Genomic DNA, 27,263 nt, shown 5'->3' with positions numbered 1-27,263 from the left:
CCGCTGTGAAAGATTCAAGGTCAGATTGGCTCAAAAACAAAAAACTTTAATATAAAAGAAATTAAACTGTGCTTGAGGGCTCAGTAGGTTCATATGAGGTATGAGGTAAATGAGATGCAACAGAAAATTCTGAGACTGTGCCTGTAACAACCAAAAACTGAACCCGATTTAACCCTTGTGTTGTCCTTGGGTCAAAATGACCCGCAGCTGTGTTCAACCAAGTTCTATTTTATTTCTATATTTTTATATTTTTTGGGATCATTGGTCATCATTCTTTAAAGAAACCCTCACAGCCTCCTTGTCACCAATGATCCCAAAAAATATGAAAATAAAATAGAACTTGGTTGAACACAGCTGCGGGTCATTTTGACCCAAGGACAACACAAGGGTTAAAATCTAGCCATCATCCTCTTCAAAGTAGTCCCCTTTGTAGCGATACACCATTTCTTGCACGTCTGACACGCTTGGATCGCTCCCTGAAAGTCCTGTTCTGTAAAAGAATTACGGACCATCTGCGATTTGCATTGGAGCTCCTCCACAGTGTCAAAGCAGCGATCCTTCAGCTTGAAATACATTTAGAGAACAGAAATAAGTCGCATAGAGCTGCATCCGGTGTAAAGGGGTGGTGGGAAGCCACGATTGTGTTGTTGCGGTCAAGGAATTTGTGCATTTTCAATGCAATGGGAGCGGGCACATTGTCATTTTGGAGAGCCCAAGTACCATCATGTCATAGTTCAGGTCGTTTGTGCCAAATGTTTTTCCTCAGAGGCCTCAGAATGCCACAGCAGACAGTTCTGTGGGACAAATTCACAGAACACAACCCTGCGAATATTAAAGAAAACCCACCTGGTTGTTCTGGTTGTTCATTGCCGAGTATGACGCAAAGTTTGAGATGCATTCTCTGCTCAAGTTTCAGCTCCAGGGTGACATCATGAATGTTCACATACCAGTGTTCACAAAATCGCATAAAAAGCATATTCAGATTTTTATCAAGCGATGTAACGAGAAATACTTCCTCACAAAAGTTATTGCTTCCCCATACTCCATGTGCATTACTGTGCTACACTCTGTTTGAGCACAACAGCAACAGACTTAAAACCTTTTGATTGACATTGTATATAGTGTTTGCACTTGCTTCTGTGTATCTTCAAATCAATATGATCGTTATGTTGGGAAGAACCATTTCAATCAAGAATGGTAAATTAAAACATTAGTAGACCCGCCATCTCTTAATCTATCTGAGCTGTTACACATGCAAATGAAAAGCAGGATGCAACAAAGTGTTATAACATCCATCTCCCCTCACTGCAGGCTGATTCTCCAGATGCAAAGGACGAGCTGGCTTGCCCGGAGTTGGAGCATCAAAACACCCTCAGGGAGGTGAGCGGAGAGGACACTGAAGGTTGACAGTTACTGTATTCAACAAAGAAGAGAGAAAAATTAAGATACACAAACATATACAGGTAGTTTTGAGACATAGTCGAGTATAATTGTAGTCCAGAATACATTTTTTGATTAATTTATCATCAACAGAAAATTAGCTGCATTAATCGACCAAGAATAATGGCTCAGTTGACTACTTGTGTTAGAAATGCGTTGACGGTGAAGCCTCAGAATTATCATAGACTCTACGACTCCCTTCAGTGTTTCTGAGTGTTTCAAGTCTTTGTTTCCATCTTCCCAGCCTGGAGATTTACTGTTTTGTTTCACTCTCACTGATTTCATCAGCCTCTCGCAGCAGCAGCAGGAAGAAGTGAAAAAGCTCTAAAAAGACATACTGTACACTACCTGTCCAATTACAGACAACAGACAGATAATAAACACGAACCATTTAGGAATTAAAGTAACAATCTTGAAGATGTTTCCTCCTCTTTGGCGGCACCTATGGCGGCAAGTAGTAATTGCAGTTAAGATGTTTGAAACCATGTTGCCCGTGTGACGTCCGTCAGGTGCCATTTAGATTGCATGGATCTTCTTCTCCTTTCGTTACTTCACAAACAAGTCATTGGAAGAGCATAAGTTCGCTCTGCCTTCTCTCATAGTTCAGACATATACAGCAGCCACATCAATAATAATGAACCTGTAAAATGGAGATGTGTGTTCATGTTTCATATGACTTTGCAATAGTGCAGCTCTTCAAATTTACAGATGCTGTAAAAATTATATTTTTTACAGTGTATTCCATTAATTCTTTGTATTGTACTGTTATTCATGATAGCTGCTGCTTGATGTCATTTTCAGGCTATCAGTCTGAACAGTTTTTTGTGGTTATTTGTACTCACGAGTGCTTTTGTAGACTATTGTCATAACCAACCAAAGATCATTTAATCAATCTCCAACATTGCTGTCAATATTTATCCTTCTTCCTTCTTTTTTACTTCTTTGTAATCTGGATGGATGTATTTTTGGACAGAACAAGAGGTGGTTTTAGTTTTCTTGCTCACTATACATTCAAGTGCATTCATCTTCAGTCCATGGAAATACTTGGAAAAAGGAAATGAGGACAAAAAGAGGCAAAATGCAGGAGATTCAAGGCGTTGAAATGCTTCTAAATTTCTCTCACATTATACTTTTCAGTTTCAAAACTTGAAGAATGAAAATGCCACTTTGAAGCAGCGCCTGGAACAGCTGGCGACCAAACTTCAGCACTTTGACGACAATAAGAAGGAGAAAGAAGAAAAGAGGCCAGACAGAGAAGTGGAAGAGGAAGAGGAGGAGAAGGTGGTGAGAGGAGTCCAGGGCTCCGAGTCCTACAGGCGAGAGGGGGAAGGACGGGTAAGGATGATAGAAGAGAGGGCGAAAAGAGGAGAAATCATTGGGACACAGCGGGAAGCAGGAGTTGGCGAGGAGTTTCTTTATGATCAAGGGGGAAAAGGTGAACCATGTGATGAGGAGATCCAAACCCATCGAAGAGGAGAAGCAGAGGGAGGACAGAAAGAAAGGGAGAAACAGGAGAGGGACAGTGAGCCAAAGAAAGAGACAACTACAGTAACAATAAGTTCAGAAATCCAAAAGCATCCCAAAGAAGATAAAATAGAGACCATAGTTACAGACCTGGCTGTGCGTCCCCTGTCTGGTCCCGACTTTGAGCTTCTGACAAACGGGCTCCAGGAGGCCCAGGAGGAGGCCGACAGACAGGCGATGATGGCCCAGGACCTGCGCTCCAAGCTGGGGGAGCAGAGCAGGAAAACATGGGAGGCAGAGCAGAGGCTGGTGCTGCTGGAGGCCGAGCTGCAGCGTCTGAAGAAGGCTGCCGAGAGTCTCGTTGAGGCTCGCAGGCAGATAGAGGTATGGATAGGTGGGTTTGTGGTCAGTAGGAGGGTGGAACAGTGGATGATGTGAAACAATGTCATATAAATGTGATAAAACAAAAACAGCCAGCACGTATTTTTTCACAGTTAAAAGGCGACCATTTTCGACATCATTTGAAATAATATGGTAATAACATTGATGTTGCTAAATTGTAGGAACATAACATTTTGCAATTTCTTGATTTCCTGTGAACATCTGATTTAGAATTAAAGTAAATGTACAGGAAACACAGACTTTCTTGTAAGAGAGACATTCCCATTAGCCACAGTTGAATTTTAAGCTGCAAAGCATCAGCATGTTGCCATTGTGAGAATATTAGCATGATGTTAACATTCAGCTTAAAGCAACGCTGTGCCAAATTAAAGCCTCACAAAGCTGACAGCATCGCCGTAGACCCTTTGTCCTTTTGCATATTCATCTAACCTGCAGTGCAACAACAAACTCGTTAAGTCACACTGAGGATTAATTCGAATTATTAAGAAAAGTATTAGCTGAATGAATTCTTTGTATTTCTTTCTAATGACTTTTACCGTTATATATCTGCCCATTAAAAAGTAGGGAACTGTGACACCTGTAAATTAAAATATTACCCCTGGAGTCAGTGTCAGCATGTTTACTGGGAATGTTGTCCTTTATTTCTGGATTTCCATTCTGTATATACAGATACCCATATGATAGATGGACAGTGCTGCAGCTCAATAAATTTCCCACTGTGTTTCTCTCTCAGGTTCTTCAGTCTGAGGGTCTGGTCATGGAGGAGGAGCTGTGCCGCCTGCGGAGCCAAGCGGAGCTGCACCAGATTCAGACCATGATCATTGCGACCCTTGAGGGAGAGCGGGCCACACTGGAGAGAGACAGGGACACGCTGCGCAGCACGGGGGACGCCCTGCGAGCCGCTCAGCGCAAGGTTGGACAGTACACATGCTCATAAGCACACACACACATGATGTAGTGACACCATGAATGCAGCAGATGTTGAGGAAGATGGATGCGAAGTGGATGAAAAATACATAGGAAATGAAAGGAAATAGAGGGTTTTTTTGTATTTTAAAAGTTTATCTGATTATTGTGTGAACTCTATGAATAACTACATTAGATTGGGTTCCACTTGCCAGAAAAAATTCTTCAACATCTCTGAAAACTAATTACATTATTGCAAGAAGAAATTGTTCGGCAGGAGAGGGATTTAATGGCGTGAAGTGACACGGATGATTCAAGATGTCTGAGAGTAAAACATTTTTATTCACCCTGTGTGGAGCAAGCAAGTCCGATTTTAACTGTGATTTTCGCATACTGACAAGAAACTCATCCACACTCAGAAGAGAAATCCAGGTTAAGGTTTTGGTCCAGCTTATTTAGTTTGCTTCCCTCGATGTAAGTTCAAGAAAAAAACAAAAATCACCCCTCTATGACGCTCCACTTCAAGTTGTTGTGTTTAATGTGCTATTTGCAGTAAAATGTCAAGACATGAGAGAAATTGCAAGGTAAGGAAAAGAGCACTGTTTAGTCAGCATTAAAGAAATACCATAAAAGGGATTCATGAATTCCTCCCACTCAGAAGGAGCTGTATATAATCCTTCCTCTGATGTTTCAATATTCTATTGTATCACCCTCCCTCTTTTTATAAAGAGAGAATCCTGCCTTTATTGGGGATGTTGTGCCTAAACAGCTGTTAACCTAAATTTTGCTTTACATATATTCTAACGCCCTGGATTGGCTTATAAAATAAAAAAAAATTATTTTCAAAGTTTTCTATTTTTAACTGTATGCCACTATACACAACCTGATAAAATGAAAATATTCTGCTATGATGCAATCAAACTAACAGCACATTAAACAATGTGTAGAAAAGTTGAAAAATTACAGGGGTATTGCTTTAATTTCTAAATACTGAACTCTCTGAATGTATTATTCAGAATATATTAGAATATTTTGCAGTTGTGTTGAGGTAGATTTCACATTCTGACCACCCCAATAAGCAGCAAAGATTAAAACTCAGTGATGGCCCTGGATGCAGAACACAGGTACATGCACTCCTGTACACACACATAACCTTGATAGAATTTAAAGGAGTTTGTCCCATAAAGCTGATTTTAATGAACACAAACTTATTGCCATGACAGTGGACAATGTTTAAAATATTGATGCTGCTGTAAAAAAGCTATACATTTTAAAATGTGGATGCATCACACAAATCCGGCAGCACAGAGGTTCCATACTTCCATACCTCAGTTTCAAAGTGGACACCCATGATTAGTGCCACCGATTCATTATCTGACCAGATTAGTAAATTTGTATGTGCATACATACAGATAGACAACCCAAAAAAACCCGTAAAACAACTCAGCTGTTGTTGGCAAGGAGGTATAAATAATTATGTTGATTTGGTCAATTCATGTAAAACATTTGGATTAATGGGATTTTATTCCAGATCTCGATGAAGCAGCCCTTAATCAAACCTTTTAAATTGGTTTGTTTTAGTTTGTGATATCTTTCACATGGTTTGTGTCTCTTTTTTAAATTTATTTATATGTATGGGTGATGAAACTAGTGTCTAATCTGATGTAATGTGACCAGTAAGAACTAAAGTAGCATTCAGCATCCATGTTTCCTCTTTTGTCAGCGTGACCAGTTAGAGCTCACCACCCAGACCCTCAGAGCCGAGCTGGAACGTCAGGGGCGCAGTTTGGAGACTTCACGTCGTCGGGAGGAGGAGCTGGAGGCAGAGCTCCGCGAGGCCACCCTGGAGGCAGAATCTGTGGCCCGGGCGCGAGACCAGGCGCTGCTGGAGGTTTCACGGCTTGAGCAGGAAAAAGAGGTATGGCAGTCAGAGTTGGACGGCCAACAGAAAGAGGGGAGGCAGAGAGAGAGGGAGGCAGCGAGACTGAGGCAGCAGCTGGAGAGCACGACCCTGGCCCTGGCGCACAGCAACCAGAGAGCTCGGTCTCTGGACGCGGAACACAGGTACACGCACTCCTGTACACACACTTAACCTTGATCATGCAATTAACTTTACAAGGCACCAGAGAGCTACCTGGCTGCTCTATGCATTTATCTATAATGGCAACTCTATTGTCATTCAACCTGTGTTTCTGCTGCTGTGTGTGTGTGTGTGTGTGTGTGTGTGTGTGTGCGTGTGCGTGTGCGTGTGTGTGTGTGTCTGTCTGTGTGTGTGTATAGCCGTGTGTCTCAGCAGCTGTCTGAGTCGAAGGAGCTCTGCACTCGGCTGCAGGACCTGGAGAAAGAGCTCAGCACTCGATTAAGCAGCATGGAGGAGGGTAAACAGCAGCTGCAGGAGCAGAATGCAAAAGTTCAAGCCAAGATTAGCTCACTGTCCCAGGTGTGTGCATGTGTGTATGTGTTAGTTTGATCACAGAGTAAGTGCCGCTGCAGGGATAAAGTTGAGGTTAAATTCACCCAAACTCAGCTTTTTAATCTGATCTGGAGAGCAAAAAGGACCATTTCACACTTACGTCCTCTGATGACATAAATTCATAGTAATAATTGTCCATTTTATGATGTTACTGTCTGAACTGCTACTAATTCAATATCTTCACACTGGAAAAATTTGAAAAAATGTGGAATGACCTTCAGAATTATTTTTTTTAAATATGTTGTGTATGTTGTCCCACAATGCGATGCATGCTGGAAATGATGACGCTGCTCACAGTTGGAACAACTAGGAACACAAGCGTCTAAAATCACCTCTTTGTTGTACATCAATCAACCACAACATTGAAACCAGTGACAGGCGAAACATTAAGTATAATTCGACAGCCCGGCATTAATGTTCAGTTGCTTTTCTTTCTGATTGAGAGGTGTTGATTTATTTAAATTAACATTTTGGTGACTGTAATTTATGGTGCTGTTGAACTGTGATGGATTATACTGACAGGTGTTTCTAATACTTTGTCCCTCCCATTTAAATGAGTTGGGTTAACAGTCGCTGCGATTGTATTATACTCAATGCTTTACCTGTCAGTGGTTTTAATGTTGTGACTGATTGGTGTACAGCTTAGTGTTTAGTTGAAGTGTGAAGTTTCTGCACCGGATAGTGATCTAAAAAACTCCCATAGTGGAATGAAACAAGTAATATCCTCAGCATTTATGCATGCTGCTAATAATCCAAAAACGCATCGGTCTGTATTTTAAGAAAACAAACAACAAATGGTTAAATATTTCGTCTTGATCGGAACTTGTCAGGTCTGTGTATAATTTCCTGGTTGTACACATTAATTTCTTGTCTTCTGATGGCTAAAGGTTAACATCCTATAGTGTAACATTAGTAGATTGAATTTACTGTGTAGAATCAGAGCAGCAGGGAACCGGGCCACAAATTTTACCAAGCAAGATTATATGATCATTGGTCTCCACATACTTGTGTGCGGAATTTTTTTTTAAATTTTTTTTTAATTATTTTTGATATAAAGATCATGGAATGTCTATGACTGTTTTTCAAAGATTTTCATCTTTGAACACTGTTTTTATCTGTCGCTCTCTTATCAGGATCTATCAGATGAGCAGGTACGTTCTCAGAAACTGGTCACTGAAGTCGAACATCTGAGCCTGAAACTACAAAGAGCCGAAGCTGAACTGAAGGTAGCAACAGACTCTCTCAACCAGTCGCAGGAGAGAATAGAGTCGCTCTCCCAGTGCCTCCAGAAGAGCGAATCTCTTCTCCAGTTGGAAAAGATAAAAAAAGGGGCAGAGATGTCTAATTCAAATTCAGAATGGTCAGACACACACGAGGTGTCACCTCCGGATCAAAGCAAAGGTTATGACCTTTCTGTGACCCATGATCATACCACGGGAGAGACGGAGAGGCAGCTGAGTGAGAAAGTGATAGAGCTAGAAAAAGAGGTGTGTATCTGTGTTTGAATATATTTCTGTGAATGATGCGTGTGTGTTTGTGTGTGTGTGTGTGTGTGGGACTGAATTGAATCTCATTTGTAGGATGTCTGTGTGGCTCAGTGCAACTTCTGTGTGAGGGAAATGATCTATATTATGTTGAAATTCTTGCTCTAAGGGTTCTTGACGACTATCAACTCGCAGTAGGCCACTTGCGCGAGTGCAGCACTTTATTTCCAGAACTACTGCTTTATCTCTGCTCATCAGTTTTAAAATGTCACCTCGGCTGCTGTTAATCTTCCTTATCTCCTCCGCTGCTCTCCTGCTTCAGCTCTTACTATTTCTACTCAAACACACACAGAACATCAAACTGTACGGGGGGGCTCCCGCATCGCCAAGGTCGGGAATTTTATCCAGTGCATTTCTCACTGGGTATGGTTCTGTGTTGACACTATCAGGACTTTAAATTTTAGATTAAGATAGATTAAGCAAGGTACAAACAGCTTTAGGCTTTAATTCCTGGCCCCTCCCATACATACTTTGGTACAGGTATGATAAGAGATACAGAAGCGCTAAGATCTATCAGTACAAAAAAGTTAAACTACTCTATTACAAGACTTGCATTCAACATTGTACTAAAACCTTGAATTCCATAAAATGTTAAATTTTATAAATTATTCTGCAGGAAAATGGCCCATGTGAGTGATACACTGTATTATATGGTTAATATTGACGCATTAATGCAAAAGCAGCATTTATTGTTCAGTGTTTACTAACAGTAGCTGGTCGATGTGGAGCTGGTTTTCACTACTTAATATACTGTTGGTCCCAATCTCAGTCTCTAGTGAGGGGTTGTGAGATGATTATTGGGTGAGGAAACAGGAATTTCCCACTACACACATTTACAATACAAGTTTTCCTAATCTTTGCTCTTTTGTGAATTATTATATCAAGATTAGATTTCACATTATTGGGCCTCAGACAGTTATTTCAATTAAACTACCTAAGAAGATTTGTGGGGAAATCATTCTTTGGTGAAACGTGACAATCAGACAAAGTTTTATTCAACCAGTCAGCCTAAAAACTTTATGAATCATTTTAACAGTTTGTTGTATTTTATAGGCCCATGTTTACATTAGATCAGAAACTGACATGTAAATACTTCCAAATGAAGTAGAAATAATCATCAAATGGAAATGGAAGAACAAGTACCTTAAAACTAAAGCACTAGAGTAAATAGTTACTTTGCCACTGACATCAGAAAGGAGAATAGTACAGTGAAAAATCAGGAAATCTTAAAAGTGCTAGTGAAAAAAGAAGAAATCCCCTGTGTAGCAATATGATTAAGTCAGCAGTATGCCGATATGAAATGTGAAATGTGAAAAAAAAGCGTCCCGCACACCAAAACTGAGCTGCAGACTCTCTAGCTGATGCACACTTGAAATGTGTTATCGTTCTGCCAGCACTCACAAAAATGTTCAAACAAAGTCCTACTGTGCAGTGGGAGTAGAGCTAAGCTGTGGTGTGCAGGTTCATTTTAATTTTTGGAAATTGCACCAGAGCGTATACCTCCAGCAATTCTATAATACGTTTTTCAGGTCATTTCTAAACTACATATCACAATGCACAATCAACATATTCCTTTATGTGTTAGAAGAGATTGCTTAAAATCAAGTGTCGGAGATTGGAGATTTGCTGATTGGACTATAAAAGCGTATAAAACGTTCCCACTAACTGAAATCCTGCAATAAGTGCAAACAACAGATATGAACTATGAGAAGAAATTTTAAATATATATGCTAAGTTGCTTTGGATAAAAGCGTCAGCTAAATGAAATGTAATATAATGTAATATGTTAGACACGGGATGAATTTAATATCTGTATTTATAGATGGACTCAAATATCTCATTGCTGCTACTTGTTTGAGAGCTAATATGGATATTTTTCAGAGGTGTGCAACCCAAAGGTACCTCAGACTCAATATGAAAATTTTACAAAGAGATTTTTTATCCCTCTCAGAAAGCAGTGGTGGTTGCAGAACAAGGGGCTTTGCTGACGCAGATGTCTCAGTCCAAGGAGGCGTGTGGGCACCTTAAGGAGCAGCTGGAGTCTCTGCGTAGGCACTCACTCAGCCTGCAGGACTCCTGCACCAGTTTACAGACACTCAACACTCAGCTACAGGTGACCCAACACGCACACACGCACACACAGCATGAATTATTTGTTTTAAACCTTTTGCCTTCCTAAATTGACTATTTTTGCAAAGATTCAGACATAAAGTTTTCAAGGATATGTTACAGTTGTACATCTTTGGATTATGAGGAAGATAGATGCCATATTTTTAAAGAAACAGTTCGCCTTTTTGGAAAGTATTCTTGTTCACTTTCTGGTCGTGAGTAAGAAGATCAAAACCACTCTCATGTCTGTATGGTAAATATGTTTCTGGAGCCAGCAGCTAGTTAGCTTAGGCTTACCATAAAAACTTGATACGTGGGGAAACGGCTAGTATGGACCAAGTAGCGACCCACTGTCCTGTCTTGAAGCCTTGTGTCCGGTATTCTGGCCGTCACCATCTTGTTTTTTTGGAGCCAGAAGTGACCATATTTGGACAAGCTGGGGAGGAACTAGTGGTGAATCTGACTGAGAACCCGAGGACACTATTCCTGGTCCGCCTATTCTTGTAAGATAGCTGTAATAGATAGTAAATGAATTTCAGAAAGACCACCAGAACACTAATGAGTGGGAGTGAATTTAGGGAATGACACCATAATGACTTTTGGAGAAAAATGTATTGACTTATATTGATTTATATGTCATGAGAGAAGTTGATGCTTTTAAGTAAGTCTATTGGAGCTAGAGGTTTTTTTGAAGGATACCACTCACGGCCCTCAGTGGTTTAAGGCACTTCCACACTGGCTTCACTCTCCAAACACAGAGACTACGTCCGATTTTGTATGCGGTATATGGTCTGTACCTGTCCAAATTAAAAAAACAACCTACAAGCACTTTGTACAGAGTGAACTTTTGGATTTTCACTAACAAGCAGCACGATTTCTTGGCTGAGCACAGTTACTTTGATGTAGAATTTACATCATACATTAATTTAAGACAACAGAGACTGACCAGAGAGTGTTTTTTATTCAGTCTGCTGGTTGCCTTGCAACAAACTCTGGTTTCATATTTATCACACGGACATAAGAGTGATATCAATCCTCTCTCAGCAAGAAAGTGGAAACTATCAAATCCCAAAACCAACAATTCAACAGTTTCCACCTGAGTGAAAGTGGGGAGTAAAACTTACTTTAAACAGGAAGAAAACCTCAAACAGAGCCAGACTAAGAGGTGGACATCTGTCTGCCTTGGCCCGTTGTGGTGAGGGGAGAGAAAAGAACAGCAGGGAAACAGCGGACAAATGCTGGGCAAGTTGGTGGGTTCATTGACTGCATATCAGAAACATGCAGCTCTGCCAGAGATACCTGCAGAAAGGTGCAGGGGGAGAGAAGACACAAAGTTAATGACATGCAATGGGGGCATATTAACGTATGGAAGCTAAAATTACAGGCATCGTCTCACACGCAGGTGGAGAAGGCATCTCTGAGCTCCCAGCATGCCACGGTGCTGGCGCGTTGCAGTGAGAGCGAGGCCCGGTGTGCCACTCTGGAGGCAGAGTCGAAGGTGTGGGGGCGGGAACGGGAGGAGTCAGTGATCAGGATGGAGGCTCTGAGGCGGGACCACGAGAGGATGACGGCGTTGCAGCAGCGACAGGAGGTCGAGCTGGAGGAGCTGCTGGACAAACATTCTCAGCTACGGAGCAACAACCGCAGCCTGGAGGGCCAGCACAGGGAGCTGGAGGGCAGGTACAAAACACTCACTGAATCAGATTAGACTTAAAAGTCCTCACTTTGGACATTTGTGACATATTTTCCATCACTGAGGGGACTTTTCTCCCAAAACTGACATACAACAGAACAACACACAAAGCAGCACACCTGACCTGGATCTTTTCAAGACACACACTGCTTTACACTTTAAGTCATTAGTATTGTGTTGGGGTTAATATTGTGTTTGAAATATCAAGGTACAAGGAGCTCTTGGATGGAAAAACCCAGCTGGAGGAGAGAGAACAGGAGATAAAGATGGAGGGGGAAAAGATGGAGGCAGAGGCCCAGAGGAGGCTGGAGAGAGAACGAGAGCTGGAGAGGCTGAAAGAAGACAACGAGAGGTAACAAATCCCGTCAGCTTCTTCAGCAGCACATTCATGAGATCTGATCATCCTTTCAGGGCACTCATGTTCATTTGAATACAGGGAGCAGCAGCAGTAATGCTTCTATATGAAGCACGGCGAACAACACAGGAATCGGTTTTGAATGCAAATGTGCTGTGATGCACAGATTGCATTTCTTGTTCATGATTTCAGTCCTTTGGGCTCCGAACAGAAAAACAAGGCCATAAAAACAGAACTGAAGAGACCCAAGTGAAGCCTTAAAAAAAGGTGTATTTGGATATTTGTTCAAGTTTCTTTTCAAAAGCTTCTGCATGCACAAAGTGAATTAATGGAAGGTTGAACATTTTATCTTTTCACATATTTTTATTCATCACATCTGCATGTATTTAAGTGTCAGTGAGGCTCACTAAGACCTGAGGTTCAACTTTGTTATGAGTACCTTTGATTATATTTCTTCTTGATGGCTGATGGGTATATGATTATAATGATCATCATTATGAGATACTTGTGTACCATAATTAGTAAATCAACCATCATCATCTTATTTAGGCAATTGATTACTGACTGTTGCAAATGATGGGCTGCTAAGCTGGAGACAAGGATGCCTCCTCTGCTGGTTTTCAGATGGCATGGGACTAAAAATACTGTTAAATATAAATGTTCAAGCATTACAGGACCAGTGTAAAGTAATAGCTCAGTTTAAGTAGGTAAAGAATATATTTCTTTAATAAATCTATACTATAATCTATATTTTGTGTGTATGTATTAAAATGCTAGATGTATTAAATGAGATAAACATTCAGAGATTAATGATTGGTTGTGTAGTGAGTTTTAGCTCATTGTTTGGCTGCCTGGCTACAAGTTTATTGCTTTGGTTCACTCTCACTGCTGTCTCATTTTTGGCTGCAACAGGCACCTGTTTCTAAAAATACTTTACACTACTTTCTCAGCAGAAAATAGCAGACAAACATAGTCAGTGATGAGCAGGTGAACATAGTGGAGCTAAAGACTCAGACATTTCTCTGAGGAGTTGGTAACACAGAGCTAAAAGAGAGTGAATATTCATCAGCTGGACAGAACCACGACTCTAAATGAAGGACGCCTTTGTTCCATAACTGCTGTTGGCGAATAAGTCCTCAACTGGTTTCTCCTGTCCTGAAATGGCCAAAAACTTCCAGCTTCTCCACTGTGAATATTTTATAATTTGTTTTTGTTTTATGTGAATTATTTTTGGGTTTTGAATTGTTGGTCAGACAAAACAAGGCAAGAATGTGTCATTGTTACTATTTGCTAACATCACGGAAAGAATTTAAACATGAGTTGCAATGGCTGATTTGTAAAATTTAGTTTGAACTTACATGCATAGTTTCATCTCAAATAAATTCTAATCCACAGTAGGAAAAGAAAATGTCCAAATGTTTTTTAATTTCCTCATCAGTAATCATTGTTTTCACATTAGGCTACAAAATGAAACAAGACAACTGCTTTTATTGTATAAAAACTGACTGACTCCACAATGTGTTCTTGAAACATTTTGTTTTAAAGATTGTCAGATTTATTTGTTGGTTGTAGTCTGGCTCTGTGATAACTCACTGTGTTGTGATGAGCTTCAGTTTGAGAGCACTGAGCAAACAATGACACAGAGCACTTTACAGGACCTGTAACAGTAGCCGTGCGTGTCGGTGTTTCAGGCTGCAGGCCCAGCAGAAGGAGTGGTTGGCGTTGCAGGCGGAGCTGCTGGCTCAGGGCTCGGTGCTGAGGACCGAGCTGAGCACCACCCAGCTGGAGAGGACTCGGCTGGAGGGGGAACTCAGCGCCCTGAGGGAAACCAACCAGAGCTTGGACCTCAGCAGCGCCCGGCTTACCAGCCAGTACCAGGTATGGGCCGAACACACAGAGAGATGCAGCCACACGCCTGCAGATAAACACCAGTGTTTTGTATTCAAGCTGCCACTTGACCATTTACATGCAAAACAGGATTTAGGGCTTCACAGCGGAGAGACTCGGATACAAACAATTTATCCAACGCATTATGGGGCAATTAAACAAAACGTATTAGGAATTCATTGCATGTTTTAGAGAGTAGTTTACATAGTTGTGGTCAGGGAGGAACAGCTATCATATCTTTAGTGGCTGGCTGATTTCTACTACTTGATATGATATGAAGGCAATTTCAGCTTGACATATCAGACAAAATTGATATATTGGTCCAAACAGAAAATGAATACCAAGTAGGTAATAAGGAGTAGGGGCATCTTTTGCATTCAAAACAGCTTTAGTCTTCTGTGTAATGCTATCAAACAAGCAATGAATATTGAAAACGTTTTTCAAGCAGCTGTTTTAGTAATGAAACGGGTGGAAATCAACTTCCCATAAAAAGTTTAAGAAGTCAACCAGCAGATTTATTATTCTGCTTCATCCAGCCGCTCATGAGACCACTCCTGAATCACCTGGTCTCATAATGCTGGTTAAAAGACTTTTGGTCTGCTGATATACAACATGTGCTCAAAAATATGCTGGTACAAAAAAGGCAGAGACACAAAATTTATGCAGGATTCCAGACAATTGCAGAGCAAGTGTTTTTTTTGGATGGTTGTCATTGGGTGGGGCCATATTCATAAGGCTTTCAGTTTGCACGTTGCTAACCTTTGAAAGAATAGGTATCTGTTATATCTGGTATCTGAATAGGTCTGTTCACTTCTTAACTTAAATATAAAGCTGGAGCCAGGTTAGCTTTGCGTAGTGTGAAGCTTGGAAACGGGGAACCAGCCGGGTGTCAAAATCGAATGGCCAGTTCATTGACAGCTCAATGAGTAACAGCATTTTTATGGGGATTATCGATAAACTGCATATAAAAGTGGACATACAGCTTCTAGGTCTGACAAGTGAGGCCAGTGCGGAATTGCCTTAAGCTGCAATACCACTGAGGGCCACTAGGGGTTTGCTCCAAAAAGCCTCTGGTTCTACAGACTCAAATTCAAATTCTTTTGGCTAGTTTTGGTTCTTTTGATTGACAGGCCTGTGGTTTCCCCTGTACAGTAGGTGGGCGGGGCATAGCGTCCTCAAGTTCCCAATGAGGTTGAGTCAGATCCACTGCTTGCTCCCTGATTTACGCTGCTTAAAGAAATCAATGATAACTTTTGCTGCCTCTTAACTACCTCTAACCTCCCTATGTGGATTTGATCACTCTTACTACTCTGTCACATGACCTCCTTTAACCTCTGTGGTTGCGGTGCCGACACCAAAGGGCACTGTGTGCATATCTCTCTGATGCCAGCGGCTTTGACAAAACAGCAGCATTTAACGCCCTGGGAATGAAAACGGGCAGAATTATTAGTCAGCTGTTTCCCCGTTTGTGCTTACTTACAAAAAAGTAGTCGTCGAGTGGCATCGACTTTCTCATCCAAAACTTGGCAAAGAATTCGTTGATTAACAAGTAGTTTCCAGTGTCAGACTATTCTTTTAAATGGCAGATTAAGGCTAAACATAAACAACGTTTAACACAAAGACAGCGTTGATTTACTTTTTAAGTCAGATTTAGCCTCATTTGTTTAATTCTGAGACTTATTTCTCACCAAATTATCTCCTTGTCTTTTGAAGCACCTTTTTCTGCCTCCACGGTGCTATAATCGTTAGATAGCCTTAGATTACAGGAATCAGACACCCAGGCTTCTCATTATATTCTAATGCAGAGGGAAAATAGAGCAGAGTTCATCCTGGAGTCTGCGCGGACCCACAATTAACCTGTTAAGCAGCTGTGCTAACTGATGGGGCTCGGCTGAACAAGAATGTGAGTAAGAGGACAAAATATTTGGAAACACTGGAGATGTTCAGTATATGGGTGGCTGCAGCTTCTTGTGAGACTTTTATAATATAAATAATAACTACAAGAGTGATATTGTACAATTTAAGAAAATGTCTGTGGTTTGAAGGCATCCTTGGAGAATTTTCTAAACTTCAACATTTATTCAGATGCAAAAAAAAGGTTCAAAGATAAGCGCTTTTTTAATTTTTCCTTCTGTGTCACACACCTGATGATGTGGTTTTGTGCATTAGCATTGTGTGTGTACTCTATAACATCTTCGGAGTCTCAATGCTGAGTTTTTGTGCAGACAAAGCACGTGAATGAAGTCTTTGGTCGTTTGTGAGGTTTGTGGTGATGCACCTGTCAGTCCATCAATTTCAGAGGGCTCTGAACTCTTGCTTCTTTGTTTTGTGAGGTTTTATTAAAGAAGTTTGCAGGTTTTGTGACCAGCATCCTGTCAGTTTGGTTACCAGAAACTCATCAGATCTCTGTGTACTCTTTTCCGTTTACTTTCCATAATGCTAAATGCTATTCAGCTTAATCTAAATTAACCTGAATAGAGAACCTTGCAGATCCATTGTCTTTTCTATGTCCTTCTAGATGTGCTTTTCTTGTCTACTTGCCCCACAATGGGTTTTAAGGGAGGATAAAGAATGGCAGCTGACCCACGGCCCACACTCACCAACTGACTCAAAACACTATTATATTCTGTGAGGCAGAAAATATAAAAAAAAATGCATCTGTTGTTTTCCTGTGCCTCTTTGTTCTGATGGTATTATATTTTTCCTACAGTGGTGTTTGTCTGGTAGCTTTTGAAGGAGTCCACTTATCTTTTTAGTTTATTTATCAAACACATTGTTTAAAAAGGTTTTCATAAAAGATTTCATTTTATAATTTTTTTTTTTTATATATAAATAACATAAAAGAGTATAAGTTACAGAATATATCTAATGCAAATCTGGATCCCATTTTAAATATGCAGTATCTTTTATTTCATACAAACTGTGCAACAATAACTAAACTGCTGCCAAAGTCTTGTGCACAGTTTCATTAAGGCAGAGAAAGATTGTCTTTTTGTGTTATCTTGTAATTTGTTCATGCATTGATATCATGGGTGTATGTGCAGTTCTCTGCATTCGTAAACTGTTGTGCTCATCTTAATAAGGGAGAAGCTGGCAGATGTGCTGATGTTCAGTAGTTAAATTGTCGACAGTAAAACACTTGCAGGTGATTTTTGTCCCTGGAAAATAAAATCCTGTTAATTGATAAAATGAGGCCCGTGGTGTGCGCTCTCGTCAGCAGGAGAGGGAGTGGGGGGGGGGGGGGGTGTTTTGTGAATATCCTGCAGGCTGCAGACCATCCTGTTCAGATTTGGCTGCAGCAGCACCTGGGACAGACAGACAGAACTGTTATTCCATTATATTTGGAGAGACTGGTGCGATACTATGTTTGATCAGTAAATTGTATTATTTTGTCAAAGAAAATACATTTATCAATGATAAAACACAAACTGCACCTACAAACTTTTAATTTCACATATTTGGAGTTTATGAGATACTAAAACATTTGAGAGCTGCATTTGCATGATACAGGCTTTTGTTGTGGTTAAATAGCAGCTTGTTCAACATATTGTAAATGCCATCATGCACATACTGCAAAAAGTGGTTAAGTAGTCCAGTATTTTCAGCTCATTGTAAGTTGCAAAACTTTACCACAACAGATCTAAGTCCTGGCAGAGATATCAGGAATATTATATATGGCTTAAAATGATAAACTAAGAACAACTCTTTCATTTTGTATAATCCAGTAGAAATAATTTGACAGTTTTCATATTGTGTTTATGAATCATATTACTGATTATATCATTGAGTGACGGTGTGTTTGTGCTCACAAACAAAGATCTGCCCCCCTTTCTGTCAATAGGTGTGTCCTGACTTGATTTTGTGTTCTGTTTCTTGGGGATTGATCATCTTATTAAACATGCTTACAGAGATACCTGCATAGCAACAATATTATATTCTGATCTTCCCATTTTAATCACATTTATGGCCTTGTATGCAGCTGCTGACCCAGCTGAAGGGGAACATGGAGGAGGAGAGCCGACACTTAGTACAGCAGAACCAGAGTCTGCAGAAGGAAAACCGGGCCTTACTGGAGCAGAGCCTACAGCGCCGTGACCAGCACTATTCACAGCAGAAGGAGTCCCAGTGAGTACGCACTCACACACACACACACACACACACACACACACACACACACACACACACACACACACACACACACACACACACACACACACACACACACACAACCAGATGATCTGTTCTGCTGTGAATTAGTACCAAGAAAACTGAAATGGTTTTAAGAAGAAATCAGGTTTCATAACTTTTGCATCTTACTGCTGTTGCAGAAACAAGATTCATGTAACGTGTTAGAGAAAATGCCTTTTAATAATATTTATTCGTTTGTAGGCGGCAGCACAGTCGGTATTCATATCTACACAAACGCTCTTCTATAAAGGTTTGAAACTGCGAGACAACAATTTCACAGTCGAGCAGCTCTCAGCAGTCGTCCTTTTAAATGACTAGTAGACTGGTAGCAGATTCATGCAGAAGTAATAGTGAGTATTCAGAGCTTTAGGTCTAATCAAATCTGATCCAGGTGTCACAAATTATAACTTTTTGGACCCTAACTTGCAGGCTTCATTCTTGAAAAAGGTCACTTTTGTCTGCTTAATTGCGTTCCAGTCTGCAACGTTTCTCTTTTCTTGAGTTTTGACTTATTCTGCCATAATGCCTTCTGTTGAGAAACTTCAGGGTGAAGAAATCAGTGGAATTTTACAAAATTGCATCCTCCTGCAATTATTGTGGAGATTAGTTGAATTTGCATTTTTGGGACATTTTCCTGGAGAGACTGACTAATGTGCAGTTCAAAAAAATACAGTTTTATCCAAATTTTAAAGCTCATTAGGAAAAGTAACACAGAGACCACTGAAGGTTAAAGGAACCCGCAGAGTTTTTGAGCGATGTTCTGTAGAGCAGGTTAGCGTTTTGTTTGTATCTCATTTGCACCCACAACAGCACATAACGACATAATAAGTATTCCTGATGAGTTTCACGCTGTTCTAGTGACCCAAACTTAGTGGCTGTAATGCATACGAAAATATATAACAGTGCTACAGAGAAATGCAAAACAGCAAAGCTGGTTGACCTCATATTGACCAAAAATATGTTAAAAATGCATTTAATACCTTTGTCCGTCCTTAAGGATACATAGTGTGTATTGGTGAGAAACAATAGATGTAAACATAATGAAGAAGGAGTTTGTACAGTCATTACCTGCTGCAGCTCCTCGCAGCTCAACAGAGCATTTTAGCATCTTTCAGCCCATTGTTTTGGCAAATCCTCAGCGCTGTTTCAGGATGGAGCAGAAACCTGTTTTCAATGAAAATAGAAAAAAAACTTTGATAAGCCAATCTATGCTACCTAACCAGGACTTTACTTAAATTGGTTGCTTCTTTTACTTTATCTTCTACATTCTTTTACTGAATTCAGCAGGAAAGCAGATCTGACAAGGCAAAAAAGGCAGGTCATCAGCTGGCAGCGGGTTAGAACACGGGTAGCTGTGAAAAGATAATCAGGGACACGAGAACAGGATCAGGTTTACGTGGTCATAATGAAAAAAAAAAACAGACAACGGGCAAAGGGCATGAGGAAATGTCTTGGTATGGATATTGTTGGAGGTAACTTGTGAATGAGTAACCGTTGAGCAGGTGGATGTTGGAGTCAGGTGGCTTTGGCTGATGGGAAAGTTACGTGGGCATCTGTTAGATAGAGAATGACAGGTCTGGAAAGTTCTTAAGGAAAGCACGGGCCTGTGGGAAATGAGAAGTGGCTAGGGACCGAGGAAGACTGAGCAAGATAAAAACAGCTGAGACAGCCGTCTTGACAGGAGCAGTTAGCTGCTGAGAAGCTGCTGGAAAAGATTTCCCTCACAAGTTGGTAGGAGACTGAAACAGAGCTAAAAGCAGAATAAATATTGGATCTCCGTTCCTGAGGTGCAGACACATGGTTTCAAATGAATGTTAAAGTTATGTGCTGTGAAAATAAGTTTGCCGCTGTAAGTTCACCCTATCATTTCCCTCAGGTAACAGTTGTGAACCTGCTAATGACAGACGCTAATGTCAAGCACTTTTGATGTAGCCGTGGATCTTTAAAGAGGCTGTGGGGTGGATGTAGGTGTCAGATGATCGGACTAAATGTTGGCCACATCACACTGCAATCTAGATGTTTGTTTATGTTTGTTTGTTTATTTACATTTTTCCAAAAGTTACTATTTAGAGGGATGGTATGTGTTTAAAAGAAACTCAACTCTTCATCTTTTATGCTTGTTCTCAACAGCTTTAAATGTCACAAGATTCTCAGATCAGTCTTTTCCCATCTAAATTATTTGAGGAACCCAGAGTCAGAGGCTCAGAACTAAATCGTGTACGGTGCCGTTTTTAGAGCACTTTAATTATAAGAGTGTTTATTCCTGTAGTTCATGTTATTTGAGCAGAACACCGTCCTGAGCCAAGTAAACTGTGGTATGGTTCATTAGGAGTGAGCATCTAATCCAAACTAACAGCAGGAGTCAAGTCCAAATCGAGGCTCAGGGTTGGAGTGGGACGGATGTTTTTATCTCTCAGCCAGCAGTCTCTCTTGCTTTGAAAAACTGATATAAAAAATGAAGTCAGTCACGGTCTCACCAAGGCTCCTATCCAGCTTTCTCTTTGCTTTTGTTGGAGCAATGAAAAACATAGACAATGGAAAGCACAAACAATATGAGAAACTGTAATAGTTCAATTGATGTATTATAATGTATTTGTCTATATCCAGTGTGGTTTAGATGTGGAAAATTTATGTTTCAGATAAACAACTCAGAAATGTATTTTCTTTACAAAAAAACAGGTTTAAAGACTCAACACACTTCACAGATATGTACATTTCCTGACACTGAGCGGTCTTGTTGGACTCTTCTGTTTATTTTCCCTTGAAAGGGCCTGCAAAAATATATTTAAGAACTGGCGAAGTGCAAAAGACAGCGAAGATTGTTTATTTTACAAAATCACTTGAACTGTGAGAGACCCTGAGCAAATGATGCAATGACTTTTCCCTCCCAAACTAATGCAGGGGGAAATGTTGTGAATCCAATGAGCAAACATGTGAAGATGCCTCATAAGCTTTCATGAAACGAATCGAACTCGCTTTGCAGGCTGCTTTATCAAACTCTAAACAGTCTTATTTCATAAATTTGATGCTGATCTGCTGCAAGCTAGATATTTTGGTTGGTAGTCAGTGCACAGAAGGAAGTGGGAGGATTTTGAAGAAGTAAAGAACAGGTAGCTTCTGGCTTGGCTGAAAACCAAAAATACAAGCGAATTCTGCATTTAATAAATAATTGAGTAAATATATACATCACCATGAAGCTTTCTATGACATAAATATGCCATAAACCAATTAAGTGCTTTGTTGCTGCTCACAAGAGTATATTTTGTAATTTAATAACACTTAATGTAAAAGCTGCAGAAATATTTGTTCTGGTTGTAAGAGGAGAGCTGACTGAACGACTAACCAGACCAACAAATCCAACCGCAGCTACCGTGCTGCTACTGTGGCTTTAAATGTCCTGAGGGCCTTGATACAGAACTAAACATCCGTGACTGCTGCCCATCTCCTCTAACACCCCTAATCTGTGTGGCAGGAATGATCAGCTCATACTGTCAGAGACTTTTTGTTCAGTTTTTTTCACATGTTATTCGGGGGATGTTTTTCTTTCTGAGCATACAGGCTGTTTTTTCCTGACTTCAATTTGTGCAGTCCGTAGCTCGAACCCTGAAACCTCTGCTCACCAGCAGCATATTAACATCCACACATCTCTTCTCTGATTTGCTGGTTAATTCGTTGAATCATACAGTATCAGCCTCGGCACATACAGCACATACTTCCAGAATGATCCCATCAACTCGCACTGATAATGCATGCATGAAGGGAATCAAACAGACCTTCCTACTCTGTTTTTTTTTATTTTTTTTTTTTTTTTTTTTTTCTTGTTCGTGCTCTCGGCTGCTTTGTTCTGATGCTTCATATGTTTTCCTTCAGGGAGAAGCTGAGCGAGCTCCGTCGGGAGAAGCAGAAGTTGGTGGAGAAGATTATGGATCAGTATAGAGTCCTCGACCCGAGCATGCAACCACCAACCAACAAGGCCAAGTAACTTATATAAATATGTTTACCTATACAGTATGCTTGATATGGTGATTTGAACGGGTAATTTACATGCCTCTGTTTTCAGTGAACAAGCTCTAATAACCCACTGTATACTTCCTGCTGAATCCCAAACAGATGTAGCCATCAACTAGCATGTATTTAGCTGCTAAAGAGCCAGCTGTTTCCCTCAGAAGTTGATGGAGACCAAAAAAAGAGTTAAAAGAGAGTAAATATTTAACGTAAATTCTCCAAGTGACCAGAAAAAAGACACCAAGTTAGAACAAAATTAGATGCCTCAGTTGTATTGGATTATACTGATTGCACAGGTATATATTATTTAGTACATATGCACATTAGATAGTCAATTTTTAAAGGAAGAAGAAAATCTAGTTAGAATTGTTACAATGTATAAAAATTGTTGTTGTATAATGATTTAGTTGCTCTGATGTTAGTAGTCAAGCTGATAGTGATGCTGCACTCCAAAAACAAACAGTCAGTGTTTTATTCTTCATCATTTCATTTTCTTCATCTCTCTCTTTTTTACATTTTGTTGTGCTGATATAACTATCAGCTCTTGAGATGTGGATCTGGTTTAGACCAACCAACTGAATACAGAGCAACCATTTTAATTAAATGCAGGTTTTTAAAAACAAATTCTAATCAGATCTACTATGATTATTCAAGGTTTTTATTCCAGACTGTTGGAGAGTCATACAGCCCATCATGTTTTGTCCAGTGACGTTACCTTATTAGATCTTTACTCTGAAAACGTTTCAGGTTCACGTGTCATGTTTACAAGGACATCAAACTGTTTACGTTGCATGACTACATTTGTACTTTTATCTATAAGATGCTGAGGTTTCACAGTGGGATTTGAGGTTGCAGTGCAATATTTATTTGTGATTCTTTTCCTGAAACTTTTCTATTACATATTATTGTTGATTACGGGAAAAGAAGAAAGTAGTCTCACCACACCCTCGGGGATGATGGTTTATGCTCTGTATCAGGAGGAGGATAACACTGATACATGCTTTGTTTTCAAAATTGTCAGCACAAAAAAATAAAAAAAACTTAATTAGAGGTCACAGAACTGAGATTAGAGCTGAACTGATATATTGGATATTGGAACAATGTAGATGTACCACTATTGTGTACATGTTGCCAGATAATTAAAACGGAAATTTCAGTGCAGAAATGCCAAAGTGGGTTGGAGGTTATTTAGAAACTGTGTCTAAAATACATAGTTGACAAGTTGAGTCTTCAACTGTGAAATGTCCCGCTAAAATAACCCCAAATTGTTTATTCATGTCTGATAATGATAAATGACTCTCTCCTAATACAGATTTTTTTAAACTCCCAAATATCATTATCATTATGTGCCTCCCAAAATGAAGTATCAGCGGGAGTATAATTGATTTTGTTGTTTTTCTATCTCATTTCAAAAGTTGTTCACTCAGAGGAAGTGAACCTGGTTTGCATTGGAAAGCTGAAAAGCTTTTTTCTATGTTTAAGGCAACTTTTAAAAGTGCATTTTGTCCCTCATGCCAAAACTTATTATGGTCATGACATTTGAACATATCATTTCCAAAAGTGTTTTCTACAAGTGCAAATCCTGTCACACTAAATTACATTTAGTTCCTATTTAGATTTTTTTTTGTATCAGAAAATAAACACTACATGACACAAAGTGCGTTTTGTGAAAAGGATGCAGCCACTGACACTTGGCATCCTACCTCCATTTCTGGTAAATCAGAGGGTGGATGAAATGTGTGTCAGTGTGCAGGCGCGCACACACACACACACACACACACACACACACACACACACACACACACACACACACACACACACACACACACACACACACCCCATGCCTTAGCTCATCCCTCTTTGTAAATGGTCCCTGTCCTCTGTGTCCTCATAGGAAATCTAACTGGATTGCCGACAGGATGAAGAAGCTAATCAAACCCCGGGGAGGAGGAAGAGAGGGACGTGCCCTCTTCACTGCCTTGGGCAGCGTGGAAAACCTGGCCGACAGCACTGAATTTACATCAGACACACACACACCTAAGCCTGGTGAGACCCTGCGTGCACACGCACACACACAGAGCCCAGCACACTACCCCTCTTTCTCACACCGACAAACACACAAACTGCAGCCGACTGGTTTTGACAAAGATATGCTCACATACTCACCCCATCAAGCGATGCTACCGGCATGCATACAAATCATCTCATGACTACCAAGTGTGGTCGGTATTGATACCACTCTCCCCTCCTTAGATCTCTCTCTGTAGAGTGCCAAGACTCACTGAGGCCAGCTTTCTCTGCTAACCACATGTTGAAAGGAAAAGATTCGGGAGGCTTCACTCTCTTTTCATGCATTTGCTGACTGAGAGTCGGAGAAAATTCTCTGTAGACGTTTTCAAAGCCAGGATTTAAGCCTCAACCTGCCTTCTTGATATGTTTTCTTTCTTTTTGACATACAAATTTTGCCCCCATCTAATTTAATTTTCCCTTTCATTGTGTTTTCTATTATCCCCCTTAAAACCCTGATTTCTTAAACCTGGTGGGTCTTTCTGTTTCTTGACAAGAGGACTGCTGGTTTTTACTGAGCCTGTGTCCCAGAGCAAGACGTGATCTTTCAGCTACACAAGTGGAGGAAGCAGAAAATCTCTCCATAGTGGACACATTTCCCACAAATTCAAGTCCTTTATGTTCTATATGTTTGAGGTGACATTTCCCACGAACATTTAACCCTGAAACTCAACTGCTTCACAGCCGGTTAACATTACCTACTATAAAATAGGATCACCTTTTTTAATATAATAGTCATGCTTGTATCCACACTCAGCTCTTTGGTTAACTCTTTTTCCAATTCATCTTCTGAAAAAAACTTATTTTACTACATTATTTATTCTTTTTAATAATCCTAGAAATAACAACTACTAACGAATATTACACCGTGTTGTAGGCACATTTTGAATGAGTGCATTATAAGTAGGTGCTTATAATGTGCAGGATTTCTCTGGAGCACTATAGACCTTGATTAAAAGTATACAAACTATAATATAGCTGGGAGCAGATATAAGCACATATTTAAGTGTTTAATGTATAAAATTGCCAATAATTCCAACTTTTATGAGAATAAAATAATGAATACATTAATTAATAATAATGGATAAACATTTACAGTGTATCTGCTTACAAATATAACATTATAGTTATAATGTGTGTTATAAACCAGTTATTGGCATTTATTATTGATGGATTTATTGATTGAGTCATTGATTTATATCCTGACTATAAATGTTAAAATTGGAGTATGGTAAAGCATTACTGAGTTTGCCAGCGTCCTTCACTCTGCTATGCACCCGTTAATCCGGTTATTATCACACAATATTTATCTTAAATGCCATAAAGGAAAATAAATTAAATTATGAAAATAGGTTGTTTTATTTTTAAATGGGTAATGTAAAACATGTATGCAAGAAATAAGTTTGTGCTTAACCAAACTTTATAAACATTTATTTAAAAACATTCAATTATTTATATACTTTATCTACCAGCTAAATAATTGCATAATTGAGAGTTTAAAATAAAGGGTTAGGCACCTGTTTTTCAGTACTTTTCTAATGCAGCAAATCAAAGAGTTTCAAAATACTTCATATTCACACACTGGCGAATCGATGGGTGGCGGAGCTGCCGGGACATCAGGAGCAACTTTCGGGGTTTAATGTGCTGCTCAAGGACATTTCAACGCGGGGAGGACAGGAATCGAACCACTAACCCTGCAATTAATGGCAGTGCAGCTCTGCCCCCTGAGCAAGTTATTACACTTCCTTGATTTATTTTTGCACATACCTTCGTCACTGAGACTGCATTTGACTGGACGAAAAGTTTGATGTTTGAGCTATAAATCAAACAGGCTGATTTGTCGCATGCGGTGCCACACAGTGAAAGATTTTGCATATTTAAAGATAAATGCTGAAAACGTTCATGCCGAGGGTCTTGTACATTAACTCTCAGGAGTTAATTATTTACTGACGAAAAAATATTAACATCTGAAACATTATGCTTACTTGTATAAACATGGGTTGTAAGTAATTATAACTATTTACCAACCATGCATTCATTTCCTGCTCTTTTAGACCCCCGCAGTGCTCCAGTCTCTCCCTCTCCCTTGAGGAAATCTCGGTCGCAAACAGACCCGGACATCTCGGTTCCCGGGACTCCAGCCATGCGCTCTAGCTCCGGGGGCCGTCGTAAACTGGGATCTCGTCACGGGTTGGGGCTCGGGTTGACCAGGGGAGGCTCCGGGGTTTCCCAATCCTTTAGTCCCGGCGACCATAAGACACCTCCCCGCCTACGGCTGCGCTCCAGCCAGAACACCTCCAATGTCCTGTGGGAGGGAAACAGGAGTGAAAAAAAAGCACCTCAGGAGGAAGATGCAGTGTTGACCAGTCAGGAGAGTGTTGACGAGGATGAAGCGAGAGGTGAAGAGGAGGAGGAGGAGGAGGAGGAGGAGGAATGAGGAAGATGTGTGTTATTATGTGTACACTTCAGAAATGTTTACCCTGACAAGTCAAAAGATGAAAAACAATAGAGGGCCATTTTTCAAGAAAGGTTCATTAGGTGAAAAGAAAAAAATAAATACCTTATCCAGATGGATATTTCAAAAGTGTTTGTGTGTGTTTTTAAGTGAGCTATGTACAGATAGACAGACCTGTGGGGTAATGAGTTAAATGTCAAGCTAAATAAAAAATTTCACTGCAAAGTAAAACTGTGCTGAGAGAGTGGTCACAATATCTGCAATCACTTAAAAAT

The 27,263-nt window shown here is 40.1% G+C and overlaps 1 protein-coding gene and 2 long non-coding RNA genes across 5 annotated transcripts in view; 1 reads left to right on the top strand and 2 right to left on the bottom strand.

Moving 5' to 3' along the window:
* The window catches only part of ccdc88b (coiled-coil domain containing 88B), a 47,284-nt gene that overhangs the window by 19,085 nt on the left and 936 nt on the right, over window positions 1-27,263 (top strand). For both annotated transcript variants that reach the window (XM_069171008.1, XM_069171007.1), the window contains exons 14-27: window positions 1,312-1,380; window positions 2,578-3,288; window positions 4,040-4,219; window positions 5,936-6,276; window positions 6,493-6,652; window positions 7,819-8,172; window positions 10,181-10,342; window positions 11,741-12,018; window positions 12,240-12,383; window positions 14,078-14,264; window positions 18,253-18,398; window positions 22,332-22,439; window positions 24,361-24,512; window positions 26,588-26,932. In XM_069171008.1, the coding sequence (XP_069027109.1) occupies window positions 1,312-1,380; window positions 2,578-3,288; window positions 4,040-4,219; window positions 5,936-6,276; window positions 6,493-6,652; window positions 7,819-8,172; window positions 10,181-10,342; window positions 11,741-12,018; window positions 12,240-12,383; window positions 14,078-14,264; window positions 18,253-18,398; window positions 22,332-22,439; window positions 24,361-24,512; window positions 26,588-26,932 (3,337 nt within the window). The remainder of the gene's footprint in view (window positions 1-1,311; window positions 1,381-2,577; window positions 3,289-4,039; window positions 4,220-5,935; window positions 6,277-6,492; window positions 6,653-7,818; window positions 8,173-10,180; window positions 10,343-11,740; window positions 12,019-12,239; window positions 12,384-14,077; window positions 14,265-18,252; window positions 18,399-22,331; window positions 22,440-24,360; window positions 24,513-26,587; window positions 26,933-27,263) is intronic.
* On the bottom strand, window positions 263-11,816 carry LOC138211255 (uncharacterized). Its single transcript, XR_011179318.1, has 4 exons — window positions 11,735-11,816; window positions 11,463-11,637; window positions 3,055-6,112; window positions 263-1,413 (listed from the first exon to the last, which is right to left on the bottom strand). It is a non-coding gene; the product is annotated as an uncharacterized lncRNA (long non-coding RNA).
* LOC138211256 (uncharacterized) lies at window positions 14,168-27,225 on the bottom strand. Of its 2 annotated transcripts, XR_011179320.1 has the most exons (4): window positions 26,562-27,225; window positions 19,715-19,813; window positions 19,530-19,625; window positions 14,168-14,301 (listed from the first exon to the last, which is right to left on the bottom strand). It is a non-coding gene; the product is annotated as an uncharacterized lncRNA (long non-coding RNA). The 2 variants fall into 2 exon arrangements; XR_011179319.1 differs by lacking the exon at window positions 19,715-19,813.

This window comes from Embiotoca jacksoni, unplaced genomic scaffold (assembly GCF_022577435.1).
Source record: "Embiotoca jacksoni isolate LCO1_2020_lvr unplaced genomic scaffold, fEmbJac1.0.p SCAF_5, whole genome shotgun sequence".
NCBI classification, from domain to species: domain Eukaryota; kingdom Metazoa; phylum Chordata; class Actinopteri; family Embiotocidae; genus Embiotoca; species Embiotoca jacksoni.
Note: the sequence above shows the minus strand (reverse complement) of the source record. Positions and strands in the feature narration are given on the sequence as shown.